General features: G+C 31.2%; 1 protein-coding gene across 1 annotated transcript in view; it reads left to right on the top strand.

The window, feature by feature from the left end:
- LOC107447945 (papilin) overlaps positions 1 to 24,372 on the top strand; it is a gene marked incomplete in the record, with an annotated part of 216,134 nt that overhangs the window by 35,046 nt on the left and 156,716 nt on the right. Inside the window, 13 exon segments of the mRNA XM_071182252.1 lie at positions 871 to 994; positions 1,776 to 1,856; positions 3,046 to 3,215; positions 4,266 to 4,398; positions 5,253 to 5,376; positions 7,491 to 7,692; positions 9,856 to 10,032; positions 11,228 to 11,401; positions 12,331 to 12,510; positions 17,277 to 17,418; positions 18,483 to 18,669; positions 20,949 to 21,505; positions 22,267 to 23,077. Coding sequence (XP_071038353.1) covers positions 871 to 994; positions 1,776 to 1,856; positions 3,046 to 3,215; positions 4,266 to 4,398; positions 5,253 to 5,376; positions 7,491 to 7,692; positions 9,856 to 10,032; positions 11,228 to 11,401; positions 12,331 to 12,510; positions 17,277 to 17,418; positions 18,483 to 18,669; positions 20,949 to 21,505; positions 22,267 to 23,077 — 3,062 coding nt within the window.

The raw sequence follows: 24,372 nt of genomic DNA, 5'->3' as shown, positions 1-24,372 counted from the left end.
TAAATATTTTACTTTATAATAATGTTAGTAACAAACTTATTTTAGGATTATTATATTAATTTTCAATTTCTGTAAATGATACCTTTGTCTAAAATATGGTTGACTATTTGAAATCAATGGAAAAGAAATGAAGATGTAAGGTTTGTTGCATTCTGTTGAGAAAACAATTCATATGTTAATCTCTCCATTACTCTAAATGAGTTACTAAGCTCATCAACAAATGGTGCTAGTCAGTAACAGAAACTGCAAAATTATATTTTCAAAATATTTACTATTTGAAACGACAGCGTGACGCAGGAAACAAAACTAAAAGAAGATTATCTAAATACGTCAACTGAAATAGTCCCTGTTATGCAGTTATTTATTATATTTTTTTATTGCATAATTTTTCCATTCGGCAGCGGTATTTTGCGACAAATCTTAAAACTTAATGAAAATAAATCTTCTAGTTTCCTATTCAAAACACAGCATTCTGTATATTTCTATCTCCTTCCATTTCTTTTTTTTTTCATTAGTTTTTCAAATTGTAGATCATTTTGAAACCTCCAATACCTTTTCAAATTATTAAGCTGAACAGCGTCTCCCCCTCAAACTAAAAAGCTGATAGTAAAATTTTTTAAGCGAATATTTTATTACTCACTGCTTTACCTTTCCAATTTAAAATATTCCTGTAAGAAAAACCGCTATCAAAGATTTCCCGGCAATAATATTTTTTTAAATAATTGGAAGAGAGTAAAAAGTTCTCATTTTTTTTAATATTCTTTTAGAAAGGCTTGCAACCAGGTTTTTAGTTTTGGGAGAACGCTGGTCAGTTTATTATAATTATCTTAGGTTCTCTCAAAAATTACTTTTTTTCCCTTTAAATTTTAGCCAGTGGGATGTGATAGAGTTTTGGGCTCCACTACCAAAGAAGATGAGTGTAGAGTTTGTGGTGGAGATGGAACGAGCTGCAAAGTAGTGAAAGGAGTTTTTGACCAAGATGAGTTCACTATAGGTAAAGTAACTGTAAAACATATTTGAGCGTCTTTTATGTGTTTTATATAAAATGTGATTCCGTATAAATAAAGGATTTTATAAATTAAAAAGAAATAAAAAAATTATCGTGTACTGTTTTTTTTTTCTCCAAGAAAAATTGCAAAGAGTTTAGTTGAATTCTCGGATATTTTATAATACTTCCTAATGCATATAGACCCTCTAGTCTAAAGGATGGTTAATAAAGTGCTCTGAAAGTTATCAAGATGGTAAATATAGTAGGCAAGCAAGCATAACTGAAAATGAGAGCTCCTTTCCTTTGAATAACTTCATTAAAAAGTATTTGATTTTAAAAAAATGGAACCAAAATGTTTGGCAAAAATTTGCTTGCTTAATATTTTTAAATAGTATCAATTCTCACATTTGTTTTTATTTAAATTTTTTAGTTACAGCCTAATAACTAAAACTCTGTTGATAAGAAATTTGATTTAATTTTGAGCATCCGATATTTTGTGCACCTCAGAAAGCTTTAGTAGAAAGTGTTTTACCTGAATAACTCACTTTTTTTAAAAAATTTAAAAATAAAATTGTTTCGAAAGTATTATTTAATCAACAAACAAATAAATAAGAAAGGTTTTGCTTCATTTAAGTTTGATCAGTTAACTGGATCGAGAATTGCTTTTAAATTTTCATTCTCGTTAGCTTTTTAATAGATATTATCTGGCTTTTGTTTACCTTTGTTATGCCTACATTTTCTATGTCAAAACCAGCTAGTTATAAATTCTCCTGATTTTTTTTTATAGGATATAATGATATTTTATTGATTCCAATTGGAGCAACATCAATATTCATTCAGGAAGTACAGCCTACTAATAACTATATAGGTAAGTTTAGTACTAGTTTTATATGTGCATGCATGTAACAATTCGATAGATCAAAACGTTAAATAAAATTGAAAAACTATCTATTTTATTATATTTTATAATTTTGATGTTTTTATTCGAATAAGATATATGAAATTTGAATATTTTCCCTGAGAAGTGTACTCCCCCAAATAAATATAATTATTCCCCCAAATACTCAATTTTGCTTAGTGAATATTTTAGTGTGTCATTATTTTATATTTTAGTGCTAATCAGCATATAGAGATCATTATTTTAATAAAATTCAAACTACAATTATTAGGTAAAAGTAAAACTAAAACTAAAAAATATTAAAAAGGGAGAAAAACTATCAAATTTCGAATTATTTAAAATTGTAAATCATCTAAGTTTCATTTTTATTTCTGTTGTATGTGCACTGAATACACGTAAAAGCGATTAGATAAATATATTTAAAAATACTATATTTAAAAATACTATATTTAAAAACATTAACGACATTCTATCTGTATAAGGCACTCAATGCAAAAAGAATTACTGATGAGCTATTGTAAGAATATTCCATAGAGTTCCATAAGAATTTATTCTTTCAAAGTTAAATCAAAGTTTTACGCCTTTCGTACAAAAAAGACAGTTTTGTTTTCGTTCTTTTAATGTATTCACCTCTTTTGCATTCTTGTTGTTTAATGCTTCTCATAAAATGCCTTTGTCTGTAAGCTTAAATCAATTTTTTCTACTAATTTTTTTCCTAAATGATGGAAAATTGGAAATATTTTAAAGGCTTTCATACTGTTTTAAAATGCTAAAAAGGTTTTCTCGAAACTATTACCTTTTATAATTACCTAGTTTTTAGCTAGTTAGTTTTTTGTTTAAAAAAAAAAAAACTTGAAGTTAATAAGGTAGATGGTTAGATCGAATATAACAGCTTTGGCTTACATTGATAGAGTGAAAAGTTCAGGGCTCCAACAGAAATCTCCAAACTTTATTTAACAACTAAAATATTTATTTATTATTATTTTTATTTAATTTTGTTGAAAAATTTGATTTTTACGAAAACTAATTGTTTTCGGCATAATATGATTAAATACGATTTTTTCACCTCAGTCATGGATTATAATTTCCGCTCATAAATGAATTATATATAATGGATCAACATAAATAATAATGTTTGCACTGAAAAATTCCGTTTCAGCTATTCGAAATTCAGCAGGAGAGTTTTATCTCAACGGAAATTGGAGGATTGAATATCCTCGTGAAATTAGACTAGCTGGAACAATATTTCATTATGAACGGAAAATAAGGGGATCGAGTCCAGAAATACTTCGAGCTAAAGGACCAACCATTGAACCAATTTTCATTGTTGTAAGTAAGCTTTTTAATACATCATGTTAAGCGTTAGCGACAAAAAATTGCTTACTTAATAATAATGTTTCACTCGCTTTGCATTTGGGATTTTAAAAACAGTGTTATCTTTTGTGAAAAACTTATTACTAATTTAGATATTAGAAATTTGAAAAATAAGAAAGGTAAAGTTGATTATTAAAACACTTTCACATTATAAAATCGCCAACTGATGTACTAACAGACAATCTTAGTTGGAGTTAAGTTTCTACTAAGTCAATTCGTTTGATACAACTAAAAACGCAATTTCATCTGTTGTTTTTCCTGCTGCTTTGTTCATCTGTTGTTTTCCTAGCGAAAATTATTTTTTTCCGGCAGAAAATTCCCTCTTATTGTTTAATTAATTAAATTAATTTCATTGTTAGATATGCATAAGCAGGTTTGTTTACTCTTAATGATGAACGACCTATAAGCCCATGTCATGTCAAGTAAGATAACAGATAGCACAAGCTGAGAAAGACATCACACATCGCGAAGATATATCTAGAGTAATGATGGGATTAGATCCCGATATCTCCAGGCTCCAGTGCTTGTGTCCAGCTGGACACAAGTTGAAGGGCAAATCACCCTGCCAGGAAAACACTTTAATACTTAATGAGAAAGTTGCGCATGGAGGAGAAATTTCTAAACAAAATTGGAAGAGAAATTATTGACCAATGAGTCCGCATTTTTTCTAATGAAAAATATTTTTAGAATAAGTATACTTTTAAATTATTCAAGATGTTTCCTAATAGCCACCCTTAATGTATATATTTAGAAAACTTGTCAGATGTGAAGTCAAAAACCTTAAAAGCCGCTGTTTAAGCGCGAAAATACCTCCTTGGGTAGTGAATGTCGTTGATTAACGCAATGCATATAAGTATAGTCCTTTGTGACAAAAAATTACAAAAAATAAACTTTTTAAAACTTAACTTTTCATTTTATACTTATTAAGTAAATATAAAAAGTGCGATAAATGCACGTTGCAATCAGATATTACTTCTTGAGGATTGATTTTTATTCTTTTTTTAGTTGTTGTATCAGGAGAAAAATCTTGGCATCAGTTATGAATATTCAATACCTGCAACAACTAAAACTTCTTTTCCTGATTCCTATACCTGGACATTTGGGGATTTCGAAGAATGTTCTCAGCCCTGTGGTGGAGGTATGAAAGAATCATTTAACTCATTTCTCTGCAATACATTTAAAAAAATATGTTAGTAGATGAACTGAATTCTGAAATTTTTACTAATGTAACAAATAGTATGCTAATATCAAGTTTAATTAAACATGTTTATGTGATATTCTATGAAATAAAAATTTGAATAAATGAATTTATTTTAATATAAGCATTTTTTAAAGTCACTCCATGGAAACAGTAACAATTGTTATAACAAAGATTTATAATTATGTTTAAAAGGATTTTATTTTGCCTAAGTGTTCCATATGGAGTTGTAAACATTTTAAGAAACTTAGTAAAAGGGATGCGAAAACAATGCATTGTTAAAGTCGTAGACTAATAACCAATATTAAAATGAAACAAAAGCGTTTTTAAGCGTTTTTAAGAAACTTAGTAAAATGGATGCGAAAACAATGCATTGTTAAAGTCGTAGACTAATAACCAATATTAAAATGAAACAAAAGCGTTTTCAAACTTTGCCAAAACATTATCCAGGTCAATTATAACAAAAAAGGAGGATATATTATCAAAATTCCAGTTTATTTGTATAGTAGAACAGGCATTTTTCTTTCTTTGAATAGATTAATATTCAAGTAATGTAATTTTTCCTTTCTATGTTTATCATCCCAGAGAATAAATCACCATAGCTTGATAAAGTTTTTTGTTTTGCCTCCTTTAATCGCACTCCCTAATGTTGCTTTTTTTAAAATATTCAAAGCATGCATATGAAAAGTGGACATGCATTCTTTGTTCTCAAAATTTTAGAAATTAAATAATATTGTCATCTATTGTAATTTACGAGAACAAACAACATTAACAAGTATATTCTATATTTTAAGGAGTGCAACACAGACCTGTACGTTGTATTAACAGTAATAGAGATGTCATAGAGGATGAACTGTGTGATCCGACTTTAAAGCCATCTGTCAATGGTTCTTGTAATACACAACCTTGCTCCGCCAGGTTAATATTTCATATTTTCTTTTCTCAAATGCTTTTCTTTAAATTATTTATTTTAATTTAAATCTATTTAAATATGTTCCAATAGATGAGAATAAAATACATATTTTGAAAATGAAACCTCAGTTTCTTTTTCTAGTATTGAAATTTTAACTCAGAAGCAGAGCTGTTGTTATTATACATTGAAAAACCTATGGAGTAAATGTGCCATTTTTTCATGTCTATTTTAGGCAAAAAACATCATTGAATTTCATTATAATTGCATTAATTCCCATTTCCACTGATTTCCTGTTTGCCAATGAGAATTAGCTCCTTTATTGAAGATAACTGCTGTGTAACATAAGCAATTATGTAACAGGAGTAACAGCATTATAACAAGGTCACGATTACCAAAAGCTCTAAAGGGGATATAAGATGTTGAATAACTGAAATTATATCAAAAGAATATAAATGTGTCAACAGAGCTTAAAGGAACAATTATACCGATTTAAATATTTTAAATTTAGGATAAATAATATTTTCAGCATTAAATAATAAAAAAATAGTATTTTATTTGGACTAAAATGTTTAATCTTTTGTTGGGACTCCTTCCTACCGTCTAAAAAGAATACTTAAATACTGCATATCATACATAAAATCGACTGTAAATAATCAAATTTAGTACTCATTTGAAAATTTATTAAATAACTCCATGAAATGATAGGGGAAATCCTAAATCCTAAGAATTTAAAAAAATCTGACTTAGCCATTTTATTTATTTTATCGTTTTAAATAGTCACAATTCCATTAAACAAAACGATATTGAGCATGTTCAGTATAAATATTATACATTTATTTTTTACTTACATTGCGTTTCGTTATCGCAGAAATATTTGTCTTTTAGCTCTCTGTAAGAGTTTTTTAAAATCCATTAAACCAGCTAAAGTCGAATTTTCTTTTTTAAAAAAAAGAAGAAAAACTATTTTAACTTAATAAAAAAAGAGAACTCTTATTATTTGAATGCATGCAATGAGTAATTTGATTTTCTTAGAGTTTGTATGGAAACGTTACTGTTCTAAAGTAACGGATAACAAGTGCAAGAACTTAAATTTAATGAACCAACTATGAAGGAAAAAATGCAGTTTTTGAAAAGTAACAAGCAAAAAGCGAAAATTCTAGTTAAAGTACAAAATAGAAAAAGTTACGATTAAAAGATGCAAGCCAAAGTATAGGTACAAATCGGAAAAAATAATATTTAATATATATTTTATTTTGATAAAATATATATTTTATCAAAATTATATAGTAATACACATATTTTATAAACATATATATTAATATATATTTTGACAAAAATCTGAAAATGAAGAGTATTGTTGGATTTCATTAAATTATACGTCAGTTAATTAATTTAAGTCAGGAAAAAACTAAAGTGTTTATCGAAATTTGGCAAATCTCCTTTGAGGAAGTCAGAACTCAAAACATTTTTAATTGGCTGAGGAGCTAAGAGTTGTTAAAAGGCGATTATTAGAAATGCCTATCTTTTATCAGACAACCAAACTAGTAATGACATATTCCATCTGGTCTTCCTCGCTAGGAATTCGAAAGATTTCGATAAATGTTTTATTTCTTATTTTACTCAAATATTAATTTTTGGTCCCTTAAAGTGTATAAAAATTTGACTTCATACTTGGACAGGATTCTAAAACACATCTATTAAGCTTGGTATTTGCAGAAAACCCTTTTATCTAAAAGAGTATATATACCACTGTAATTATAGAAGTTATATATAACATTTAATACATAAAATACAATAAAAATTTATTTACTAAACTTTGCACTTTAAAAATTTATTATCATAAATTTTTGAAAAAGTTTTATGGAAGAGCTTTGTAGAAAAACATTTAAGTGGAAAAAATTGAAACTTGGTACTAAAATAAATTTATTTTTACAAGTAACTATAAAAGTACAAGTAAAGGGAATATTAAAAAAAACAATAACGCAGTATAATTAAAGGTACTACCAAACATGTTTCTTAACCATTAAAAAATTACCTTTATTTTTCTTCAGATCAAAACTATTATTTGTCTAATAGTCTCTTGGTCTATTTGTTATCATCGAATATCTTTTTGTCTTAGTTGGCAGATAGGCGAATGGAGTCCTTGTAGCCACTCCTGCGGTGGTGGTACTCAGTTTCGTCTCGTTTTCTGTCAGCAAACGAAAGAAGGGAGCAACATCTTGGTACCTGATGAGCAGTGTGATACGCCTAAGCCACTCTTCATGAGAGCATGTGATGTCGAGATTGAATGTCCAGAATGGACGTTTGCAGACTGGTCTGAGGTAAGTTCTTGTCATTGCCGAGACCAGTAAGATATAACAGTTTCTTTTAATGCGTGTATTGGGGCATCTGTGATGAGGAACATGTGTATCGTCTACCTTGTTTCCTTGTTTCTATACTAGTTGTAATTTGAGTAGTCGTCTCAACGTTGTGTGATCTACCCTCTCTCTACACTTTAATCTCTAAGATAGCATGGTATCTGCAAATCTTACTTTTTAACCACGGCAGTTTATTCCCACTTCTTACTGAAATATACTGCCGTAAAAAAAGCAAACTTTGCATATTCATGGCAGCGAAAGGAGGAATATGTGGAGAGGGAGAAAATCACGCAACGGTTAGTTGACTATTCTATTTACAAAGAGTATAATGCCACTAGTGCAAGGAATGCGAAATTTTGACACGATGTATCCAATGTATAGTGCAAAGAAAAAATGGACCACCCTAAATATGTTTTGATCTAATGATTGGATCTTCACTTTCTAGGACTCAATTTTAATGATTCGAGGGAGTGATCTCAAATAGCCTATCTAATTGGTGCAAACGATATTTTAAGTTACGAAATCAGACACAAAAACTTGCTTCCTCCGAATAAACAAACCTTTTTTTGACTGATTCGGATTTTAGACACTCAAAATATAGGGGGTAGCCGAAATCTGGGGAATATGGTTCCTATAGTTTGATCAAGAGAGCGATCGAAAGTCTTGACTCCTTAATGTTAATTTTACTTTTGGCGTATTTCACCATATCTCGAGAACGTTTCAAACGAATTGAAATTTTTTTTACACATTCTAATCAAAATTCCATAACGAAAACTCCAAGAATTTCAAAATGTATTTTTAAGGGGTCATTACAAAACACCCTGTGCATGTTTTAAAGTGACTGCTTTGTGTTTGATATATTTTAAAAATTTTTGCAATGTGCACTTACTATTTTTGCAATATCGTTTTTTTATGCAAGCGTAAAGCTTTTGAAAATAGGTTATGTTACTTCAAGATTATAATTTTGTTATTTTATAATTTTTTTCTTAATACTGAAGATTTGATTGCTTTGAAAATGACTTTTAATACGTTCTGACATGAAACTCTTCAATTAAAGTAGCAAAATAATTACAGATGCTATTTCAGAGATTTAAGTTACCCTTTTCAAATAGAAGTATCTGTTTTGAAAAAATCTGCAGATTCTTAGAAGAAAATAAATAAATATGTTAATAAATAATTATATATTAATAATTAATAAATAGTAATGTTTTCCTAGAATAATCTATTAAAGAAAATACGCGTATTATTAATAGTGCATAGTTTATGCCGCTACTTCTAAACACATCATAAAGTGTCGTTGGGCATAACTGCAAATTTTTAAATAGGCGTTGATGACAGTCTTCTTCCATCCATGTCGTGTCCCGCAGATATGTTTAGACCAGTGGTTTCCAACTGGCTGCCCGCGAAGCCTTTTTTTGTGGCCCGCGAACTAAAATATATTAGTTGTCATTTTTTTGATGACAATTCTCGTAAAAACTGAAAGTGCATACAATTCACAAATTAATGGTTAATTATGGCTCACAAATTAATGGTCACAAAATAATTATGGGTTAAAAATAATTTTCTTTTGTTGAAAAAAACCCCTAATTTCTTCGTTTCTGTGAAATTTAACGTACCAACGGTGCCAAAAAATTTATTTCTCAGGTTTTGCATCCAAGAAAATATTAATTCAAGAAAATATTTATTATTATTTGTAATTCAATACTTTTGTTTTGTACAACTTGATAAAAATCTGACAGTAATATTTAATGTTCCCTCAAACATGAAATTTTGATGAAGTTGTGGCCCGCCATTTGACTGGTGTTTTTAATTGCGGCCCCCGACCTCAAGTAAGTTGAAAACCCCTGGTTTATACAATGAAAGTACTTTTTTATGTCTTGTTCTTAACTCAATTAATAGTTAGCACTAATTAATCAGCAAATTAGAAATTAACTATTTAAATTATTAAGGCAGTACTTAGTACACGATAATCCAATCACTTGAGCAAAATTTTTAAGGTTGATATTTTTTTGACTCACTGTACATGGAGAAATCCTCCGGTAGTTAGAAGTTTCAGAAATATTTAACAACAATTCAGTATTTATTTCAATCACTCCATTTTGAATCAGTTTATTTTTCTTTCAATAGTGTGATAAAATATGTGGCTCTGGCAACCAGACAAGAAAAGTTGAATGTTTTTCTAAAGAAGATAATAAGACTGTAGACAGTTCTCAGTGTGACGACGAAAGGAAACCTAGCTCACACCAAAGTTGCACTTTGGGCCCCTGTGAAGGCGTCGAATGGATAGTTTCTGACTGGAGTGGGGTAAATCCTTTCATAATTGTCTATTAAAGTTCTAATCTCTAAATATTAATATGAACTAGACAACTTATTCGATTGCTTTAATTTATACAAACGAAATAGAAGATAAACTTTTATTTCTGTTTCTGCTCAAAAAATAAGTTATATTTATAATTTTTTACTGTGTAACAAAAGGAAACATCGATGCTTTGAGGTATCGTAATAAGTCATTCTCAAGAATAAACTTACGAATTAGGAATAGCAAGCTATCGTAATAAAGAAATGTGTCAAATCTTGCGTTTCTAGCAGGTATAGTAATAAGTCATTCTCAAGAATAAACTTACGAATTAGGAATAGCAAGCTATCGTAATCAAGAAATGTGTCAAATCTTGCGTTTCTAGCAGGTATAATAATAAGTCATTCTCAAGAATAAACTTACGAATTAGGATTAGCAAGCCATCGTAATAAAGGAATGTGTCAAATCTTGCGCTTCCAGCAGAACCGCCTGGAAGCGCAAGCTATCTTGAGAAAGCAATTTACCAATTCGTACGTTTCCAGGCAAAAATTGGAATCGCTTAGAAACGCTAACTATTATGAGAAGGCAATTTAGGCAACTTGTCAACCAGGCGAAGAAATAGGAATCGCCTAGAAACGTTACCCAGAAACGAAAGAAATTGTGAGAAAGAAAAATTTTAAATTAAATGTTTCTGCTCGAAAGTAGGAATCGGACAGAAACGTTGAACTATCGTGAGAAAAAAAAATTAATTTAAGTAAAAATAGAATTAAAATCATAAAAAAAACATTGCTTGTCGAAAGAAAATTCTCTTTCAGTTTCATTTTACAAACTCATAAGACAATTCTATAAAATGAGAATTAATAATTTAATTAATTAATAATTAAGTGCAATATTAAAAAAGGCCTTCATATGACGCGTATGAAGTTAAATTTGGAATCAAATCAGTTAAGAACTTAAGAAAATATGTACGTGTGTAATGAACTTTACAAAATGCAGTTTTGAGAGAGTGTAAATTTGAAATTTGAGAATAAAATTAAAAAATATTCTCAAATAAGCATTTTGTTGTACAATAAAAAAAAATCTTTTGAAAATTTTTCAATGGTTAAAGCAAAGATAACTCAATAAGTACTGGGTATCAAAAATGTTTTTCTTATTCAGACTGTTTGTTGATCATCTGTGATATAAAGCAAACTTATTTTTTAGTGTGATGGATCATGTAGTCCTCACATGGAATCTCGAGAAGTGCATTGTGCAACAGAGGACGGAGTTGTGTTCCCTAACGAAGCTTGTGACGCAAACAAAATTCCAGAACTTACCAGATCATGTCCGAAATCTACCATGTGCGAAGCTATGTGGCATACATCTGAATGGACGGATGTAAGTTTTATTTGTTTCTTTTTAGTAAGTAAGAAATGTTAGTTTAATGATACCATCATTTCTTAGTCGGAAATCAATAAAACAATTTTACAAATGTTCTGAAAAACTTATTGTTAAAACAATAAAAAAAAAGTTAAAAATCGTTGTGAAACCACTATGTTGGACTGAGAAAGTGGAAAATGTGCTAATAAAGGTAGAGATTTAATTAATTATTGCCTCTGTTTGTTATTTTACGTATTGCGTCTTGTTGATTTCCAATATTTTTACACCGTTTGGCCGAACGTACGGTAACGCTGTAATCATCAAAGATTTTCTGTCCTGTATAATTTTGTGGTACAACAACATTATATTTTCAGCACAACTTCTGATGACCTTTTCCTGTCAATTTGAAGCAATTCACAATAATGACACGTGGAATCAGTCAGTTGCTCCAGAGTTCATTAAATTAAAAAAGTGATGGTTGTAGTGACCGTAGTGAACTAAGGAAAACAGTGGACGTATCTATAGATTGCTTTCCTAAAACATTTTCCTAAACATTTCCTAAAACATTTTTTTTCTAATTTAGCAACTCTAAAAATAAATGATTGATAGGATCGACTTTAGTACATTTTAACCCGAACATGAGGTTTTTGATCTCTTTCAGAGATCCTCCAAAAGAGTCCTCCAAATAAAAGCCTCATACAAATAGTTTTAACACATTTTAATCTACTTATTTGATTTATTAATATATATTGTTTTGATATTTTTCGTGTGGTTTTATTGTTTATTGTTTTTTCGTGGCCCTTTTCCGCATTTGGCGCAGAGCTTTTAATGGTCTCTCCTAAAGGTTTTCTTCAACATAAAGTCTACGGAAAAAGTGGTCGCTACATAGAGGTGGTCTTTCCAGGAGGTTTCACGGTACTTAATTATGTTTATTTCTTAATGTCTAGTGTTCTGTGACGTGTGGAAGTGGTGTGCAGAGCCGGGTTGTATTTTGTGGTGCATGGGAAGATAATACTGTTATAAAAATTGACGAAGATAAATGTGATCCCTCTAAAAAATTCAACGACATGCAAAATTGCTCATCAGAAGCCTGCCAAGCTACATGGTTTACTGGACCTTGGAACAGGGTGAGTAAATTTTGCAGTTCACCTTTTAGAATTTTAATCAGATTATATAAAACAAGACCATGATAGACCATGTTTTCTTCACATTAAAAAGGAATATTTTTTCTGTGCTTCCAATTTAGATCTAAAAACTAATTTATCATTTCTTAAGTATTCGTACGAACTTTGAACTTGAGAAATTTTTTTTAAAGAAAATTCAAATTTTTAATTTTAATTATTTATACTTATGTTTTTTTCGGAGAGGACAGTTGGTACATTCACTTTCATTTCGCCTCTATGTGAAACTTAAATTCAGATTATTTATTTACTTGAATAAATGAATACGTTAACTGTGATGCCAGTTTTAATTGTGAATATCTCTTTCGATTTAGAGAACTTGTTCTTATTTCCTAAACAACATGATTAATAAAAAAAAAATCATTACTGAATGTTTTTCTGTTTTGCTTTTAACAAGTCGATTTAATTCAAGTTTAGGGCCGGGATAGAGTGGTTAGTAGGACGTTAGACGTGTGCGTGAGAACGGAAGCTCGAATCCCACCGACCAAAGAAATCCCGTGTATTAAATGGTGAGTGGTGCACGTTAAATCTGTCGGGGTCACAAAGTCCTCAAAGTTTCTATAACTAATCAAGACCTCTGGGGGTACTGAATTGAAGATAGATCGTTCTATGTTCGGGTCAAAATCATGATGCGTGGATGAACGAATGGATGTTTGAATGTGTCCACCCTGCAAAACAGGCTGTGACTTGTGTATGTGGTTAAAATCGTATTCTTGGCCATAGATGGTGCCACTGTAAAGCAAGAAACCCTTTGCCTTAAATTTGCTTGGTTTCAAAAGCAGGTTTGCTGGCATGGCAAATAGGCAATAGAAGCAACATCAACAACAATTTAAATATAAATGATGAGAATATTTAATGAAAAGTTAGGGGGTAAAATTTTTTATGAGAACATTTATTATGAGAATAGTCAAATAAAAACTCTGCCAGAACCGCAAAGGAAAACTAAGCCTGAGAACGATCAGAATGATAGCTTATAAGAACTGCCTAAGTACATTAATAGAATGGACATAGAACAGCCAATCATGTTCAAACAATGTTTTTCAGGACCTGTCTCTTAATGACAATTTTAGTAGTAATTTATTTACGTTACACTAGAGCTGCACAATGGGCTATTGGCGTGGGTCAGAGAAACATCCCCGAAGATGATCCGAAGACTTGCCATCTCAAATTTTATCCTCCACGCTTTGGTAGCCTGACGACCTGCGCGCAATAACTACAATAGTCAGAAGGTGGTCCTTCTATGGTAATAAACGTAATTTTTGCCGCCGTGGACAATATCTGAACTGGTACCCTTCTCCCCCCCCCAAATCACGCCACAACCAGTGTGTGGACTTTCAGCCATGACAGATTTAACGTGCACCTTCAAGCCGGTTGTTTTAATTCTACTCAGCTGCCAGAATCGAACTCCCCTCCCTCAAGTTCTCCACCATCGAAGTCAGTTGCGTGTTTTTCAATAGCCCCGCCGAAGTGCTTTTAAAGGAATGTAGGGGAGAGGGAGCACATGTGAACATGGGATGTTTTACCAGTATGATTTGAAATAAAAAATCTTGAAAAATTTTCAATTGATGGTAGTACTAGTTCTACCTCTCTGCAAAACTTTCAGAACAATGAAGCATTTTGTTGTTCTATTCTGACAATTTCTTTGTATCAGCTGGTGTTGTATATATTATAATCACTCGCTTCTTCAAGTGAAAGCATAGTATAAATCAACTAATAAACTAAAATTAACTATTGCAGACCATTATATGAACATTCAGGTACGCTTATGACAATTATTCCTTTTTTTTACTCAATTAAAAATTCTTTATTTTTCAAGTTAGGTTTAAGAAGAATGATGGGGCACTTGTGAACAAAGCATCTGGGGCAGATGTAAACAGTTCACATGTGCCTTTACATAGTATTAAGATTATTATCTTCGTGATATTACAAGTTTAAAAAATATGTATGCATTTAAAATTATTATTATTTAATTTTCCATAATGAATTTATTAATTTTTTCTTTGAAAAAGTTTTTTTTATTAAATGGTTGATCGCGCGTCACGCATATTAACTGATACACCTGAGAAAGATAGAATTGCTAAAGCTACAAATGAAAAGATAGAAAAAATGTTAAAAAAAAACCTTAAAAGAGTATTAGAGAAGAAAGAAAAAGGCCCATTACAACTCCTGGGGAACATGAAGTTGCGAAAAACCCAACAGCTGAAAAATTATTGTACTGCTGAAAAATTATTTTCTTATTGACAGTACTGTTGTACAATTTAAATTCACATAGTAAGCTATAACCCTTTCAGTATAATGCGTATCTATATCTGTTATATTAAAGATCTTTTTCCTTGAAATATGATGATTGCTTTGTGTTTTTAATCTTGTTCATATGTGCCCCAGGAATGTTCACATGTTCCCCCAATAGGGGCACATGTGAACAATTGAAGTCATTTTTCTAAAATATCATAAAGTAAAGAAATATTTTATTTAAAAATCTCAAAAAATTCCATAAGACAAAGAAAAGACTATTTAAACATATGGACTTCTTTACTGTGAGAAATTGATGGTATTTTTCGAAAAATGAAGAAATAAAAAAATTTGTTCACATGTGCCCTCCTCTCCCCTACTAAAGAAGAGGAAAGTTCTACAGAAAAGGAATGTACCATAAATAGAATGTACTATACAAAGGAACATATATGCATTTTAAAGGAATGTACTATACAAAATACATGTTATAATAACATGTTTCAGAAATTTATATCTGCTTAAAGTACAACATTTTTAAATTTAAGTGATTGGGGAAAAAACATACGAATAAGTTCCTCTTTTCAATGTTAAAAAATAGTGTTAGTACGCTTTCGATTTATTCTTTTTTTTTAATCATCCGGCAAGCGGTCATAAAAATTGTTCTGCTTGCATTAATAACTTAAACTTTTTTTTAATAGTGAAGGTAGTAGTTGTAACTGATTATCGTGTTTTTTTTTCTATCAATCTTCCTGGTGTCATTCCTTGGTAGTCGCAAACATTATGCATCAAAAATAACTGCTACTGATATTAATACATTTGACATGCATTATACTATATTTTGTCAATGCAAAAGTTCGAATTGCAGATTGCAGAGCAATGTAACCAACAAATAATAGAGGAGAAATACCGTTGGCAACTCTGCTAATAATGATATCAAAGCAAAATATTAGCATTTGGTCAGTGAAAAGACGTTTACTCTTTTTATAGCATATTTTTATGTGTGACATTACTGAAATGAAGGACTTCAAAAAGAAAAATCCTTTGTAATGATCTAAGATTCTCAATAGACATTTATATATATCATGTTCTCAGCAAAAAAATTTGAATAGAAACAAAAAAAAATCTTTAATAAATTGGAAAATTTTTTCTTTATGGTTTTATTTGAAGAACTCGAACATACTCGTTCTATACATCATGGAATTCTAAAATATGTTTAATGTCAAGTATGGCAAAGGAGTGAATATATTTTCTTTTAATTTTATAACCGTCATTGAACGGTTGACCCCAACTCTGAGTTTATAACAATGTTCAACTCCGGCAGCCTTGTAATTTTGAACCCAATCCAAAGCACAATGGAACTCCTTGATCAAGCTTTGGAAGAAACCTGTCCTCTTGGAGGACTTTTTCTTGGAGGAACTAACCCGCACTTGCGTTACGTGGAGAGGAAAACGCCGAAAACCTCACTCGGTTAGCCTGACGGCAAGGGGATTCTAACGCAGGATTCATATACCTCTGAAGATATTTTGTGCAAGCACTGTGGTCGACGGGAACCGGGAGCAGAATTCATATATCCTGCCGCCATTGGGATTCAAACCTGGGACATCAAATTGGGAGACGATTCTATACCGTAAGCTATCGTGGCTCATAGTGAATAAATTTTATTTTATAACCATAGTTAAACAGCCTACCCAATTTTGAGTTTACAACTACCAATGTCCAACTCCGGTAGCATAGTAATTTTTAACTCAATCCATAACACAAGATAAATCCTGGATCAAGTATTGGAAACTCCTTCGTGGAAGGCTTTTTTGGTGGAACTAACCCTCACTTGCGTTAGATGGAGAGGAAAACCGCGAAAACCTCCCCGGTTAGCCTGATGGCAAGGGGAATTTAACCCATGATCCGTCTATCACTGAGGATATTTTACGTCAGAATGAGCGGGTGAGGAATTCGTAGCGACCAGCCTTCCCTGGGATTCGAATCCGGCTTACTTCATTGATAGGCGAGCGCTCTATCCCCTGAAACACCACGACACGAAGTGAATATATTGTCGAATTTGTACTTTTACGTCTAGGGAATCTAGATCCTGGTCTTAATTTTTTTTTAAAATTAAGGTGACTTAAATTGTTTTATAGCTTTAAAAATTAGAGGGAAAAAATGGTAGTTCTTTATACTCGCTTTATAAAATGTCAATAATATGACTTGCTTCAATCATAGTTTTGAGGATTTTTAGGGACCTCCTAAGCTGAGTAGTACCGATGAATTAATATTTCTTTTTTTTTAATGTAAAAATGCATCAGATTTAAATTTAGGTTTAGAGTGTTTGCAAAAATTTGCATTTTTATCAGATAGAATTTTTTTTTATAGTAGAGCATTATACCCTTTACATTTAGAAAAATGAAACAATTTTTTGTCGTTGTCTTCTTTTCTCTTAATTTATCTGTTCGTTTGTTCAATTCCTTTCTTTTTTAACATCAAAGTGTTCTGTGCCATGTGGAGGAGGTGAAAGAACAAGAAAAATTTTATGTTTCCATGAAGAAGAGGTTGTTGAATCAAGTAATTGCGATCCAACAGAAGAGCCTTTCAGTAAAGAAACTTGCAATATGACGCCATGCGATGGAGGTAAGCTTATAAATATTGCAATTAGATCAAATCAAATAAAATGACACTATTTAGAAATTTGAAAATTATTTTGAACAAAAAAAGGGGGGAGGGAAGTTTAATACTGCCAGTGGATGAACAGTCTGTAGGAAAAACGAAAATAAGCTTTACATTTTTTTTCTTTGATAAAACTAATAAAGAATGCAAAATAATCACTGCTCTTAGTATTTTTAGAATCATTTTCAAAAATGTAGTAATTGAAGAGTTCACCTTAAGGATCGCAAATAAATATTTCCGAATGATTCGCCAAATTTTAGTGATTTTTTTCCAACTTAAACACAGAACAGCACTTGTTATCCATTCGGAACCAACGCGAAGCAAAAATTCCAAATAGTAATTTGACAACTTTAAAAAACAGCTCTGAGAATGTTTTTAAATATCACACTTTTTTCAGTCTTAGGATTGGCAGTTGCATTAGTGCCGATTATAAAATATAATATAAATATCGCTGGTACACGCTGCCTTTTAGGCAGCATTGCTCTGAACTCTTGAAATAAGCATTTTAAGTGCAATAGCTCAAATCAGCTGCCAGTTGATTCGGCTACACCTCACCGTTTCACATAGTTGTCCACCTGTGCAAACTCACATCTTTGCAGTTTAATATCGCAAGACCTGGAATCTTCTGTGGTGTGCCAAACACTTGGTGGTAATTGGATTGAATGGGTCACCTTTTAGTTTTTCTATTTATCTTATAAAGGCAAGCTTAAAATTTCTATCTCGGTAAAAACGTGTTGTTTAGTATTTCTATCAATTAGGCTAAAAACCTCTTAATTACCTTGATAATTACAAATTATAGAAATGAAACCTTTTTAGTTTTTCTATACCTTTCTAATACCTTACCCAAAATTTAGCTCTCTAAATTTATGGGAAGTCGGAGAATTAATAATTAATGATTGTGCAAGTTACCCCTTGCAGAACTGGTGCAGTTTTTTTAATTTTGCTTTCATAGCACCCTCCTATAATTGTTTTAGATATAGTAAAGGATGGATAAAATAAGATTTTTTAATATCTTGCTCATTTCTTAGATGAAATAATGGTTTTGAATGGTTGTAAAGATTCTAAATACGGCTGCTGTCCAGACGGCGTAACACCAGCTGGTTTTAACGACGAAGACTGTCCGAAAATGGATTTAATAAGTGCCAACACAACTTGTGAAGAGGCTGTATATGGTTGCTGTACAGATAATTTTACCTTAGCCATAGGACCATTCAAGTACAAAATACTGCTATTAAAACTTTTTGTTTGTAATTTTTATTCATACTGCTAGTTATTTTAATTCTATAATTGTAAACTGTATTTTTATACATTTTTAAATCACGTTTTTGATCAATCGAACCAACCTATCATACTTTGCCACCCTTGCCAGAGCTGTGTGGCTTGGTATGGTGATAGACAATAACTGACAGAGGTATATATAATCATTTGCCGGAATAACGTTTCTGTTATTGTTTTGCTGTGATAAGGATTACGTTCGACCAAACAGAGTCACAGTGTCTCAAGAAATAGAGCTCTCACATCCCAATGAGGTTACTCAAGTTCGAATCACAGCAATAACTGGTCGTTATAAATTCTGCTCTCTGCTCGCACCAATCATATCGCTGACGCAAAATATCCTCAGTGGTAAGCTGATGAGCTGAAATCTCTTTGCCGTCAGATTAAAGGAGTGGAGGTCTTTTCCATGTAATGCAAATGTGAGTTGGTCCCCCACTAAAGCTAGTTGGTCTCAAAGCTTTTTCCAGGACTTCTCTTGTCTATTGAGTTGAGATCGAAATTACAAGACAACGGAGTTAAAGATGATAGTCATAAGCCTAAAAATGGGTCGGCTGTTCAGCGCCGGTTTTAAAATAAAATATGTTCAAGCATAGCATAAATAATTTCTATCAAATGACTTTTTGTAAAATTGTGCGTTGAACTTAAAATTGTTTTTAGCATTGACAACTGAAACCTGAGATTGTTTATGAAACGTGCTTAAAGTTACAGATGACGTTTTAGAAATTAATTTTATAAAACTTCACAGTGAAACATTCTTTTTCGTCTGAAATAGCTTTTACAAATGTGATTACTTGCATAGGGATGCCTTATATATTGATCTTTAATCGTTTCTTGAATCGACAGCCAAAACTCAAAATTGTTCTTGAAGGTATCGCTGCACGTTTAACTACATAAAGGACACTTTCGAAATTAATTTTCAAAATTTTACCGCAAATTTTTCTTTATCTTCAGAAATAGCTAGTACGGAAAAGCCGTAAAGGGATGCTTTATTGTCAGAAATAGCTACTACATGATACATGAATGTAAAACACAATTAGTTTTGGAAGATATGGTTTCATTTTTGCAATTTAGCAGGCACTCTAGAAATTTCTAAACAGATTTTTTCTGGTCATAAGTACCTAGTAAAAATGAGATTTTGCAAAATGATACCTCATTCATTAAAGTTGAGCTTAAATTGCATCTAAGATCGGCTGCCAAAACTTTAGCTTGCTTCATGACAACATGAGCTTAATATACGTTTAACTTTACAGAAGACATCTTAATTAATTTTAGTGACATAAACCATGAAACCTTTGGTTTTTGCCATAAAAAATTTATATTTATGCCATTTTGTAAAATGAAATTAATGCGAAAGTGAGAGTTTTTAATCAATCAAAATTTGAATCTCATTTTGAGTAGTCATAGAAATGAAATATCAACTGGAATTTTTTTCCTGATACCAATTAGACGAAATTTTGAAATTTTCTAACTACTTAGAATGCTCAAATCTCAACTGAGTTCTCTTTTTTTGTTTTCTGAAGAAAGAAAGAACATTTTTTTCTCTAAATGTTTAAAACAAAATTTATCTGCCTTTTTTTAATTATTTTTTATTATCTATAATGGATATTTTGATTTATTTCTAATATAAGCAAGCTAACAGAAGCAAAAAAGAAGAGAAATAAAGCTTTTAAAATTACAAGGTTTAAAAATTTTAAACTTAATTACTTCCAGTTTTTTTTACTGCCTTTTTTATGAAATTTTAATAAGGAATTAGTACTATTATTGTCTCACCTCTGATACACAAGGGCGCAAGTCTTTTGCGATAAACTTTTTTTATCGCAAAATTTGCGTCTTAGAACTTCGACAGTGATGCGTCTTACTTTTTCATTTAAGGTAAATTTATTTCTTTATCAGTTTCTTTGAAGAAGGAAGTTTTAGAATTTTTTTTATTTTCTTATTTTTAAAAGTCTGATTGAAGAAGTTTTAATAGTTTTAAAAGATAAGTGACTTAAAACAACTGACATGTATTTATTTTTGGATACAAAAAGTTTACATAATATTTATGTTCAAAGATATTGCTTTTCTATTCCCTTGTCCTCCCTCAATATTATATTAAAGAGAAATGAAACAAAAAAATATGTATTGCGAAAAAGTTTAATGCCAAGGTCTAAACATCAAATAACAAATCAAAGCTATAGAGTTTCTGTCCTCATTCTAATTCCAATTGATTATATTTTTAGAAAAGGCTGTCCAAGTGATATTCCATGCAATGCTACTAAGTATGGCTGCTGTCCTGATCAGAGCTCCGCTGCTAAAGGCTTAGATTTTGAAGGGTGCATGGTCGATGAAACCGACTGTGCAAATTCCACTTTCGGTTGCTGTCCGGAAAGCAATATCACAGCTACTGGTCCTGATTTAGAAGGATGTGAGTCTGTTGACAGTGATTGTTCTAACACGATGTTCGGATGTTGCCCGGATAATAAAACGATAGCGATGGGTTTTGAATTTGAAGGCTGCAATGCAACAGACATTGTTTGTGAGAATACAACATTTGGTTGCTGTCCAGATGGCAAGGTATCGGCATCTGGTCCCGACTTTGAAGGCTGTAAGAATAAAACTGATGAGGATTTTGAATCTTCTGGTGAGGATTGCTACAGCAAACCCTTCGGATGTTGTCCAGATGGTTTGACCCCTGCAAGTGGATTAAATCAAGAGGGATGTGAAGATGAGCAAAATGTAACGTCCTGTAAAACAAGCGCTTTTGGTTGCTGTGATGATGACTTTACTTACGCAACAGGTATAGTAAAATATTCTATTTTGTTTATATTACTTAAAGTTAGCTAACATATTCATTTTTCTTAACATTACTCAACTGAGCACAACTTCATACAACGTTTAGTTTCTAAGTATTGGAAATTTGTTATCTTTTTTACAAATATTAAATAATTTCCAAATTCTCTTTTACGATACACAGTAAACAATTATTCAAAGCAATCAAATTTGATAGTTTTTAATGTTATTTTGAGAAAAAGCATATTTTCGGAAAAATAAGGAATTTTCTATCACTGTTAATGTTTAGTTTAGAATTTTTTTGATAAATCCTCTATTTTGATTTTTAAAAAAAATCTAAAAATTTCAAGAGCTTTTCATTTGCAGTTTTAGAAAATAATGGTTTTTTGTATGAGAAAACTATTTTTTTAACGCTCTTTTTATCTTTGAATTTACATGAAAATCTCTATTAAGATTGAGATAGGGACTTAAAAGGTTAGTAAAGTTTTAATTTTAATTATTTTTTTTCTTAGATTATATGATCGTTTTTTGAATAACAAACTATTTTTTTCCTTTACACGTTTCCCCCTCCCTTTTATTTACGTGAAAATATCTATTAAGATTGAAATAGGGACTTAAAAGGTTATTAAAGTTTTAATTTTAATTAATATTTCTTTTTTTTTAGATTAGATAATATTTGTATTCCTTTTCCTAAAATAAAATTAAAAATAGCAAAATAAATAGGTTTATAAGAGGGCATAATATATTTTTAATTAAATTTATTCTCAGGGCCTGGAAAGAAAGGTTGCATAATTGATGAAAGCAGTGGTGATGGAGAACTAAGTTGCGACGAAAGCACGTTTGGTTGCTGTCCTGACAATGTTACAATTGCCAAAGGATTCGAAGGTGAAGGATGCTTACCAGAAAATTGTGCAAATTCAACTTTTGGTTGCTGTCCAGATAATGTTACTTCAGCAGAAGGCTTAGACGGCGAAGGTTGCTTTCCTATTGATTGCTCAAATTCGACTTTTGGCTGCTGTCCTGATAACATTACTTTGGCCCTTGGAGAAAACGGTGAGGGCTGTGAATCAGAAAATTGCTCACTAACATTGTTTGGCTGTTGTCCTGATAACACTACAGTTGCATTGGGTGTTGACGGGGAAGGCTGTACACCAACAGACTGTAATAATTCTACTTACGGTTGTTGCCCTGATAATACCACGGTTGCATCAGGTCCAGATTACGAAGGGTGTGAAAATATTACTAGTTGTACTGAGACTGAATTCGGTTGCTGTCAAGATAATGAGACAGTAGCGAATGGACCTGATTTCGAAGGCTGTATGGAAACAGCAACAGCAGTAACTGAAATCACAACAACCACTGAGCCACCAGCATGTGCTGGTACTGAATTCGGGTGCTGTCCAGATGAAATAACCACTGCGTTAGGATCAAATTTGCAAGGATGTTGTTTTGGAATGCGATTTGGTTGCTGTCCTGATAACAAAACAGCTGCATTAGGACCAACTTTCCTCGGTTGTGGATGCCAAACTTACCCTTACGGTTGTTGTCCAGATGAAATCACTCCAGCTCAAGGTTTCAAGTAAGTAACACTATTTTTAAGTTCAATTCAAAACCGAAACCTTATGAAACGAATTAACCTGTCAAAACAAAAACGAAAAATTGAGGGGCGAAAGAAACAAAAGAATATGAGGTAGCGATGGAAGCATACATTTATTAGCACTAACCATTTGATGTCCTCAAGTTTTATTGCATTCACAATGACAATAATTCACTAGTAAATGATTTCACTTCAGATCTTTTCCCGCATTGGGCATACAAATGTATTTTGGTCTGATTTGCCCAATTCGGAATGTCTACCTTTTTTATATCAGTTAATTTTTCATTCTATTCTTTTCTGTATCTTATTGTGTTTTCAAGTTTTCATTATTCATGTGTCACCTTGAAACGTTACATGTAGATGTTATAAAAAAAGCTTCAACACTCTATAGTTGTGTTACTTTTACTTAACCATTATGGTTTTTAACTATCGAAATAGTTTTTTTTTTGTTGGTTTTTTCTCCTTCAAAATAATCATTTTCTAGTGAGATTTGCATACCATGAATTTGTTTCATATTTTTCTGTTATTTCAGGAAATAAATAATTTTACTTAGAAGTTTTGACACTTTTTAATTTATATCTTCCTTGCCTGTTTTTAAAACCATGTTATCAAGACCTATTTGCACCATGTTCCTTCTCAAGGACCTGTTATTCTTTCGTACTCTAGTGAACGTCGTGTAATATCATAATCACTTTCTCCTTCACGTTCTCCTTGACACTCATTACTTTAATCGTAAATAATTTATTTTCATTACAACATTTGCTCAAGGTACAGTCCACCCGGGATCGAGTTATAAGCTTGCACCTAATACAGTTTTAACAGCACCGGGCTAGTGCTATGAGATTAAGTTAAATTGTCGTTAAGCGAACTGTAGAAAGTTTTTTTCCCCGTGTAACGCAAATATCAGTTTGCTTCACTTCTCAAAAAGTTCTTTCCATGGATAATTTTTTCAGAACACTTGACTGAATTGCTTTGTCTCCTAACTTGAGTTTAAAACTAGATGGTTAAAAACGTGAATTATTCTTCTACTAGTTCTCTAATCTATATAAACTGCTCGTTAGCGATGGTCAAATAAAATATAACTTGGATCTTACAATTTCACAAGTATTTAGGTTTTGTTCTGATATATCTCACACGTGCCTTACATTAGAAAATAGTAAAATGATGACACCAACAATTAAATAAAGGAATTTTTAAGAACTAAACGTTTATTTAATTTCATTCAATAAGGTCTATATAAATTTAATAAAACTCCTATTAAATTTAAACTGCAAATG

Source organism: Parasteatoda tepidariorum, chromosome 1, assembly GCF_043381705.1.
Source record: "Parasteatoda tepidariorum isolate YZ-2023 chromosome 1, CAS_Ptep_4.0, whole genome shotgun sequence".
Classification (NCBI taxonomy): domain Eukaryota; kingdom Metazoa; phylum Arthropoda; class Arachnida; order Araneae; family Theridiidae; genus Parasteatoda; species Parasteatoda tepidariorum.
Note: the sequence above shows the minus strand (reverse complement) of the source record. Positions and strands in the feature narration are given on the sequence as shown.